The following is a 10,524-nucleotide window of genomic DNA, read 5'->3' on the forward strand; positions in this document are numbered from 1 at the left end:
TGCTTTAAAGTGAATGCTGCTAAATCTCATCTGGTCTTGACTATGGCTCCATGATATTTAAACTGTTTCTTTCTGGCTGCTTATAGTATTTTCTCTTTCACCTAAGGTGCGCTGGAATTTGACTACAATGTTCCCAGGAATTTCATTTTGGGATCTCTTTCAGGAGGTGATTGATGGATTCTCTCAATTTCTATTTTATACTGTAGAACTAAGCTATCAGGGAAATTTTCCTTTACAATATCTTGAAATATGATCTCGAGGATCTTTTTGGCTTTCCTGTAGTCCAAGAATTCTTAAATCATCTCTCAATCTATTTTCCAGGTCAGTTGTTTTTTGAATGAGATATTTCACATTTTCTTCTATTTTTTTTCATTCTTTTAACTTTGTTTTATGATTTCTTGAAGTTTCATGGCATCATTAACTTCCAGTTGCCCAATTCCAATTTTTTTTTTAGATATTTGAAATACAACTTTATTATGATCTAAACGAAAAGGGAATGGGAATGACAGTAACAAACAAGATTCACCACTGAATATTGTGATGGGACTGCAGCAGTCATATTTGAAACTCAAGGGGACGTAAATGCCGTCCAAAACAGCTAAATACGCAGGTCCAAAATATGAATTATATATATTTTTTAACTGCTACATTCACTCCGAAGCCCATTCATTTCCTTCAGCATCCCAAAGATTAAGCACATGTTCTGTTCAGCTATATAATAAAGTGGCAAACACGCTACACCACTGACATCACAGGACAGTTGCCTATAAAACTAGACCTCTGACGCTGGGCTCTAGCTTCATTCCCTTACAGGTCATCATCTTCATCAGGGAGCGCAGTTGTCTGAGCAATCTGTAAGTCCTGCTCATACTGTGCTGCCAGTGCTGGGTCCATGACAACCTCCGGAGGTGCAAGAGCAGGCATGGCAACAAACTCCAAATTAGGGTCTCCAATAAGTTTTCTAGCAAGCCAAAGGAAGGGCTTCTCAAAGTTGTAGTTACTTTTGGCTGAGATGTCATAGTACTGGAGATTCTTCTTCCTATGGAAGACAATTGATTTCGCCTTGACTTTTCTGTCCTTAATATCCACTTTGTTGCCACACAACACTATAGGGATATTTTCACATACTCGTACCAGATCTCTATGCCAGTTAGGTACATTCTTGTAAGTAACTCTTGATGTTACATCAAACATTATAATGGCACACTGAGTTTGGATGTAATAACCATCTCTCAGACCACCAAATTTCTCTTGGCCAGCTGTATCCCATACGTTGAATTTAATAGGACCTCTGTTAGTGTGGAACACGAGAGGATGGACCTCAACACCCAGGGTGGCTACATACTTCTTCTCAAATTCACCAGTCAAGTGACGTTTTACAAATGTTGTTTTTCCAGTACCTCCATCTCCAACTAATACAAGTTTGAACTGCACTTGGGGTTCTCCTTGGGCGGCCATCGCGATGGTTCTTCCAGAAGCGTCTCCGTCTCCGCCTGACTGAACCACCCAATTCCAATTTTAAGGAATTATTTTCTTCAGTGATATTTTGTACCTATTTTTCCATCTGCCTAATTGTGCTTTTTAAGGAGTACTTTTCTTCAGTGAATTGTGGTACCTTCTTTTCCATTTGGCTTATTCTACTTTCAAAGCAGTTATTTTCTTCAGTGAATTTTGTGCCTCTTTTACTATTAGGTGAATTCTGGTTTTCAAGGTGTTATTTTTTTCAATGTTTTGTACCTCTTTTACCAAGCTTTTAATTATTTTTTTCACAATCTTCTTGTATCACTCTCATTTTTTTTCCTCAATTTTTCCTCTATTATATTTATTGGTTCATTTTCTTATCACTTATGTATTCCAGTAATTCTTGTTGAGTTTTGGCCCAATTAGTTCTTTTTTGAGCCTTTGTTTTCACATTGTTTTGTTGTTTTAACTTTATGTCTTGTTCTTCCTTGCCACCACAGTAACTTTTTATGGTCTAGTTCTTTTTTATTGTTCGTTCACTTTCACAACCTATTTTTTACTCTTAATTTCATGTTAATAGTTGGGAGCTGCTCACCGGGGATAGGGAGGCACTATGCCAAACTTCAGGCTTTTTGTGTTTCTGTTTTCAAAACTAGTTCTTGAATTCTGCAATTTTTCAGGGCTTCCAAGGTGATGTTATCCTGAGAGAGGTGTGGTTACTGCTCTCCTGGTGTGCACTTTGCTCAGAAAGGTTCCCCATTCTCCCATAGCTGCAGATAATACTGCCCCTCTTGGCCTTTGAACTTTAATCAGGTCCCCTGTTCTCCTACAGCCACAAGCACCAGCCCTACTCTTGGATCTGGAATGGTGACCAGGGCCCCTGCTCCATGGTGACTGACCAGAGGCACTTCTAGCACCCTTAGAACTACAACTCAGAAGGGAAGACAAGCCCAAGTGTGTTAGCCTTTTGTTATGAAAATAATCTTGCATATATATTAGCAGTACCTTTTTCTAATAGAATGAAGAAAAAAATGCAAGTGTTATAGTTACTTACCTTCCTTCTTTCACCATTGATTCCTCTCCATTGTTCAGTCTTTTTCACTATGTAGCTTAGCTCCTGATTTGAAATTTCCAGGTCATATGGAATAAAGAACATGCTTTCATCACTGTGGATACGCTGAAATGTATCTAGTATCCAAGAATCACTGTGCAGCCTGAAAGCGTAATCATTGTATGTATTTACTATTTTGCAAGCTTTCTCTTTATTTTTTTCTATCCAAGTATTAGCCTTTGTTTTCTTTCTTAAATTGTACTTGAGGGGATAGGACTAGATAATCTCAACAATTGAACTCAATTCAATAAATATGTTTCACTCTTGCTAGGTAGTGGAGGTACAAAAACCAAAAGCAGCATCTTCCCTTAACGTATGAACATCCAAAGGATATCTAATCCAAAACCTCTAAGACTGTTATTTTCCTTCTATTAGAACATAGTAACAAACCATGACTTTCACAGTAGTATTCCTCTCATAAACCTACAATATATAATCATGGAACTCTAAGCAAAATTTTCTCAAGAATACAGGATTCCAGAACACATGGCAAACAAGATGAAAACCTAGACGTTTTCACTATTCCTTACTTATTCCCAAAAACTTCCCCAAAGGAAGAATTATGCACAATAGATAAAGCAATTACAGCTGTCTCCACAGGCGAAGATACCAAGAAGCCTAATGACAGAACAGCCTAATGCATTAACACTTATGAATGCTAATCCCTAACTTATTCACTTTGCACCCAGCCACCAGCCACGATGCTCTGGCAGATCACACAACAAAACCTACTGCTTTGCAGTGTGGTACCCAATTAAGAAATTCCATCTTTTGATTTTTCAAATTCTCCTGGCACACCATGCCCCTCCTTTCATCCCACTATCCTGTGGCAACTAGTATGAGACCCAACTCTACCTACCACTTGCAGAAGAAAGAGAGACATAGGAAAGGAGTGTGCTTTTCCTGGGGCAGAAGCATATTATGCCTGGGGTGGGAGCATTCATCCAGAAAACTGAAGAAGAGAAAGGTCTGGAGCGATGTTCCATTATGCACATCTGTTAGGCTGAACCAAACCTGAAGAAAAATAGAATAGCATCTATCTGTGATGTGACCAACCCTGCCCATCTAGAAAACTTATGGAGCTGGGTCTAAAACTAGTGAAAAGCTAATTCCCCCAAATGGGAGGAAGCTAATTATGTGCATAGATGCAGAAAAAAAAAGGTTTTGACAAACTATGACATTCATTTATGCTATCCAAAAATCAACTTCAAACATTATATGCAATGGAGATACACTAGAAGCTTTTCCAATAAATACTTTTAGGAAGCAAGAATCCCCATTCTCTCAACAATTACCTGATATAGTTCTTGAAATGTTGCCAATATCAATAATATAAAGGAAATAATTTATAGCTATAAAGATGAGCAAAGAGGAAGGAAGGAAATAAGAATTTGTTAAGTGTCTATGATATACCAGACACTGTGCTTAGAATTTTACAAATATGTCATTTGAAGAGAAGATAAAACTATCCTTCATTTGCTGATAAACTGATGATTTGCTTAGGAAAATTCTGGCAATAAGGAGGTTTTTCAGTGAAACAGATTAGGCAACAACATACAGAAGCAAAAGGGAATAGTATTCTCATGCTTTAGAAGACCAAGAATCTCAGATATTGAAGTAGAAACTTGCTTTTCATAAATAAAACACCTCTGAGAAAATTTGAAAGCACTCTGACACAAAGTAGGTATAGATCAACTTCTCACATCATACATAAGCTCCAAATGGGTACATGATTAACACATAAAAGATAACATAATAAATAAATTAGAGGATCAAGTAAGAAATCAGATATCAGATCTATGGAGCGGGAAAGAATATGACCAAACAAGGGATAAAGAAGATCATCGAAGGTAAAATGAGTACTTTTGTTGATAATAAAATTTAAAGATTTCTGGGAATCAAGATGGTAGAGTAAGCAGTAACTTGCTCTCACTCTCCCTTACTGACCTTGAAAAAACCCAGAAAATACTGTCCCAGGAAAATCCTGGAACAGCGAAGCCAGCAGAAAGACAGTGTGCAGCAGTTTTTTAGCTTGTAAGGCTAGGAAGATTAACAGGAAAGATTCCTCTTGCTGTGGCCAATGAGGACCAGTACAGGAAGGGAGACATCCCGGCAAGCCCCACCTCATCAAATCCTAAGCCCTAGGGTGGAGAAGCAGGCAAGCACCAACAGCAGGACCCCTATATGCCTTCACACAGACAGAGAAACCAGCAGACACCAGTGTGGAGGACCACCATTTCTGAGGCAGACAGGTATCCACCAGTGGCTGAGGCTACCCCTGCTCTAGCACAGCCCCTGGTGAGGAGGCAACTTCCAGTGGCCAGAACACCCCCACCCCCACATCTCAACCCTCAACCTTCAGTGTAACCCCAGGGGAAAAGCAGAAAAACCACACATCTGCACACCAGCCACCAACACCAGGTAAGCTACAGCCTCCACAGCCTTCAGCTGCCAGAACCCGAGGCCCCAGAACATAAAGCCAATAACCAGGACTCTATCCCCCAGAACAAGAAGTGTGGGTCAGTGCTCCTTGTGCACCAGAAGTAGAGATCAATTTTAAAAGCCAGGAAAGAGGCAAACACAGTGAGGAAGAAGCAACATAAAAAAATGAAAGAACACAGATTCTTATTATGGGGACAGGGAAGATCAAAACACAAATTCAGAAAAGGACAGCATTGTCACTATTCCCACAACTAAAACCTCAATATGAACTAGTCTTAAACCCAAAAAGCCTTCTTGGAAGAGTTCGAGAAGAATTTTAAAAGTCAAATGAGAGAGGTAAAACAAAAACTGGGAAAAGAAATGATAGGTATGCAAAAGAGAGTCAATAGCTTAGAAAAGGAAGGACAAAAATTGACTGTAGAAAACAAGTCCTTAAAAAGTAGAATTGACCAAACAGAAAAGGAGTTACAAAAGCTAACTGAAGAAAATAATTCATTAAAACTTAGAATCGAGAAAGTGGAAGCTAATGACTCTATGATACATCAAGAATCAGTCAAACATAAATCAAAAGAATGAAAAAATAGAAGAAAATGTAAAATACTTCATTGAAAAATATAATTGACCTGGAAAATAATTATAGGAGAGATAATTTAAGAACTCTTGGTCTACCTGAAAGCCATGATGAAAAAAAAAATGGCCTGGACAGCATTTTCTGAGAAATCATCAAGGAAAACTTCCCTGAGGTCCTAGAACCAGAGGGTAAAATAGTCATCAAAAGGATCCACTGATCACCTCCTGAAAGGGACTCCAAATTGAAAACGCCAAGGAATATTATAACCAAATTCCAGAATTATCAGGTCAGGGAGAAAATACTACAAGCAGCCAGAAAGAAACAATCCAAATATCGTGGAACTACAGTCAGTATCATGCAGGACCTTGCAGCTTCTACATTAAAAGATCAGAGGGCTTGGAATATGATACTCCATAAGGCGAAAGAACTTGGATTACAACCAAGGATCAACTACCCAGAAAAACAGAGCATAATCTTTCAGGCAAGGTGTTTCCACAATCTGGCTAGCAGCTTCTGTGGGGGTATAAGATCCACCCACAGCCAGCACCCAGAAAGCTGCCAACAGCACAGGTTCTTTTGATCTGCTTAACTAAGGAAAGCAAAGTGAAGGGGTTTGACAAGCTTACTTTAATTCAGCACACAAATATCATTCACTTAGTTCAGGGAAAAAAGCCAGAACCCTGAACTTCAGAGCAAATTACAAACAAAGTACAAACATCAACAGACAGACCCAATACAGATTCCTAGTTACCAACATCTAGGTTCAGCCCAGGAACTCAGAACAAGGGCTGGCCCAGAGTCACTTGCGCCACCACCGCTGCGGGAATGAGCTCCAGGGAAGAGGAGGCCAACCCCTAGTTTTATATCTTTTTCAGTGTCAGGGGTGAGTCACACATGCGACTCACCCACATGACCTAGAATCCTCACAAAGAGGAGACTTAAACTCAAGTGGTCTAAAAGCCTCTGCCCTCTGCTGTCCCAGACATGTAAAGTAGGCCCTCCCTGGAGTTAGCCCCACCTTGGGCCCCACCTTAGTTGCCAATCCACACCCACATAGGTTTTACACCTAATAGGGGTCTGGGTCTGGGGCTTAGCACTTAGTAAGACTCAATGAAATACACTGAATTACTCGAAGCAAACAAAAGCCAGATTCTTCAAGGGCACTTGTTGAACTAAGTGCTCAGGAGCCCATTTTGCTTACCAACACACAAGGAGATGGATATTCAATGAAACAGGGGACTTCCAGACCTTCCTGATAAAAAGACCAGAGCTCAATGGAAAATTTGATTTTCAAATACAAAATTCAAGAGAAGCATAAAAAGGTAAACAAGAAAGGAGAAAAAAAAACCATGTTATTCAATAAGGACAAACTTTTACATCCCTATATGGGAATATGATACTGTTAAATCTTGAGAACTGTATCTTTATTACTACATTTAAAAGGGATATACATAGACGGAGGGTGTCGGTATAAATTAGCTGATGTGATGATAAAAAAAATCTAATGAAGGGATGAAAAGGGATTGTAATAGAAGAAGAGGAAAGGAGGAGGCGGAAAAGCATAAATTACATCAGATGAAGAGGCACAAAAACATATTACAGTAGAGGGAAAGAAGGGAGGGTGATGAGCATTGTTTAAACTTTACTTTTCTTTGGATTGGGTTCAAGGAGGGAATAATATACTCAGCTAGGTATAGAAACCAAACTTGCCCTACAGGCAGTAGAAGAGGAAAGGGGAAAGAAAAGGCAGGGGGTGGTTAAAAGTCAGGGAAGTAGTAGTAAAGGAAAAGAGAAAGAAAAGGAAGAGGGCTGAAAGAAGGTAGGGAAGATTGAGGGAGGTGGTGGTCAAAAGGAGGGAAAGGGAGAAGAGAGAAATAAAAGCATAAACTGGTGGGGGGGGGAATAGGATGAAGAGAAAGACACAGATAGTAATCACATCTCTGAATGTGAATGGGATGAACTCTCCCATAAAACAGAAGTGGATAGCAGAATGGATTAAAAACCATAATCCTACAATATGTTGTTAACAAGAAACACATTTGAAACAGGATACACACAGGGTAAAGGTAAAAGGCTGTAGTAGAATATATAATGCTTCAGCTGAGGTAAAAAAAAAGCAGGGGTAGCAATCCTAATATCAGACAAAGATCTAGTTAAAAGAGATAAGGAAGGAAATTATATCCTGCTAAAAGGCACCATAGACAATGAAGTAACATCATTACTAAACATATATGCACCAAGTGGTATAGCATCCAAATTCTTAAAAAAGTTAAGGGAGTTAAAGGAAGAAATTAATAGCAAAACCATACTAGTAGGGGAAAGCAACCGCCCCTTCTCTGAACTAGAAAAATCTATTTCCAAAGAGCTATAAAAATGTACATACCCTTTGAACCAGCAATACTACTTCTAGGACTGTATCCCAAAGAGATCATAAAAAGAGGGAAAGGATGTACATGTACAAAAATATTTATAATAGCTCTTTTTGCAGTGGCCAAGAACTGGAAATTGAGGGATCAATTGGGGAATGGCTGAACAAAGTTGTGATACATGAATGTAATGGAATACTATTGTGCTATAAGAAATGATGAGCATGCAGACTTCAGAAAAATCTGGAAAGACTTATATGAACTGATGCTGAGTGAAGTAAGCAGAACCAGAAGAACACTGTACACACTAACAGCCACATTGCATAATGACTGACATGGATAGACTTAGCTCTTCTCAGCAATGCAAGGACTTGAGACAACTCCAAAACACTCATGAAGGAAAATGATATCCATATCCAGAGAAAGAAATATGGGGTCTGAAAGCAGATGGAAGTATACTATTTGCCTTCTCTTTTTTTGTTTTGTTCTTTTGTTTTTTTTTTTTTCTTTCTCATGGTTCCTCCCATTCATTCTAATTCTTCTATACAACAGGACTAATGTAAAAATGTTTAATAAGAATGTATATGTAGAGCCTATATCAGATTGCTTGCTGTCTTAGGGAGGGGGAAGGGGAGGCGAGGGGAGAAAATTTAAAACTTATAGAAGTGAATGTTGAAAACTAAAAGTAAATACATTTATTTATCAAAAAAATTAAAAGTTTTTTGCACAAACAAAGCAAATACAGCTAAAATTATAAGAGAAGCATGTAAATGGGGGGGGATCTTTGCAGCAAGTTTCTTTGATAAAGGTCTCATTTTCTAGATATATAAGAAATAGATTGAAATTTATAATAATAAGTGCCATTTCCCAATTGATAAATAGTCAAAGGACATATAAGCCGGCAGTTTTATGAAGAAGATTCCAAAACTATCATTTGTCACATTAAGAATGATTAAAATCATTAAAATTATAGAAATATACTTTAAAACAACTTTGAAGTCCCACTATATATTCATATGGTTGGCATATTTGATTAAAAGGGAAAATGACAAAGGCTGAAAGGGGTATGGAAAAAATGGATACATAACACACCATTGGTGGATCTATGAGCATGTCAAGTCATTCCAGAAAGCAATTTTCAACTACTCTTATAAAGATACTAAATTGTGCATGCCCTTTGATGAAGTCATTTCACTATGAGGTGTATACCTCAAAGATATCAAAGAAAGAAGAAAAGGACCTTTGCGCAAATATACTTATGTATGTGTATATGTATATATATATATATATATATATATATATATATATATATATATATATGTGTGTGTGTGTGTGTGTGTGTGTGTGTGTGTGTGTGTGATATATGTACATATTGCTGTACATATATATATGTGGGTATACATACATACACATATACACCATGTGCATACACATATACTATACATATATACACACATATACACATATATGCATGCATATACATGCATACATAAATATATATCAGCTCTTTTTGTGTGGAAAGGAAATGGAAAAAGACAAGATTTAATTAGGCCACTCAATGGCCAGAAGTGAGAAAAGAGCTGTAACACTATCCTTGTCCTTTGACTATCCAGTGTCCTTTGACTATGACACCTCCTACTGGAGGAGAATTGAACAGTAGGTAGCAACAAAGAATAGTTGAACATGGCAGCAAATAAATCAAAAGAGAAAATTCAACCCCTACTAATAACATAAAGGATAGTAACAGTAGTGAGAGGAGATTTGTGGTCAGAACAGCAATGAAGCAGAGGACATTGACACGGTAGAATGAACCTCAGCTTCTCCTAGGAAAGCAGCATGGTGTACTGGAAAGAATGCTGGACTTAGAGTCAGAAGAACTGGGTTGAATTCCGGCCTTTGGCTTTTACTACGTGTGTGTCTCTGGGCAAGTGATTTAACATCACGAAGCCTCAGTTACCTCACCCACAAAATGAGAGTATTGAATTAGAAGAACTTTAAGGTCCCGACTACATCGTAAATATCCCCATCTTCTGAAGACCCTTTCTAGGGGCTCACTCAGGATAGTCACAAGAATTGTACAAGCAACTTGAAAGAAAGGATGACTCATTAGATAGCAACTTCCCTGATTCTAGGTAGGCTCATAAGTGACTTCTATACAGGTCATTTCCTTCATAAATAAAACAATTCTATGTTTTCCATCATTGTAATACTGGTAAGATCCTTATAAGAAGAGCTCATTGTTACCACCAGAATGGTGCTGTATACAAAAATCCTCAGGTTCTCACTTGGTATGGGTAAGAAAGTAGATAAGGAAAAAAGTCTTCAAAGTATACCTGGGCTCCTGCCATCAGGAGGGAGCCTCTGAAACAAGGATTGCATTCCTTTTGTTTCTTTGTTTAATTGATATTACATGGAACGAGGGGAAAAAACAATAACAAGTGCATTGCCTAGTTAAATAGATGGACGAAGATGAGCCATATGGCTTAGCTGTATCCTGAAATGTTACTACTATACTTAACTGTGCTTTAAAATTCCAGGTCAACCATCTAAATGATTTACTAGTTGTTTTGTTA

General features: G+C 38.1%; 1 protein-coding gene across 1 annotated transcript; it reads right to left on the reverse strand.

Annotated features, from left to right (window-relative positions):
- Positions 1-442: 442 nt before the first annotated feature.
- On the reverse strand, positions 443-1,497 carry LOC118834800 (GTP-binding nuclear protein Ran-like). The gene has a single exon (XM_036742241.1). It carries the CDS (start codon positions 1,456-1,458, stop codon positions 808-810), a length of 651 nt encoding a protein of 216 aa, XP_036598136.1. The 5' UTR covers positions 1,459-1,497; the 3' UTR covers positions 443-807.
- Between the last annotated feature and the right edge of the window lie 9,027 nt (positions 1,498-10,524).

This window comes from Trichosurus vulpecula, chromosome 1 (genome assembly GCF_011100635.1).
Source record: "Trichosurus vulpecula isolate mTriVul1 chromosome 1, mTriVul1.pri, whole genome shotgun sequence".
Classification (NCBI taxonomy): domain Eukaryota; kingdom Metazoa; phylum Chordata; class Mammalia; order Diprotodontia; family Phalangeridae; genus Trichosurus; species Trichosurus vulpecula.

Excerpts from the sequence above, each read along its gene's own strand:
- LOC118834800 (XM_036742241.1), bottom strand. The coding sequence starts at position 1,458 with ATGGCCGCCCAAGGAGAACCCCAAGTGCAGTTCAAACTTGTATTAGTT.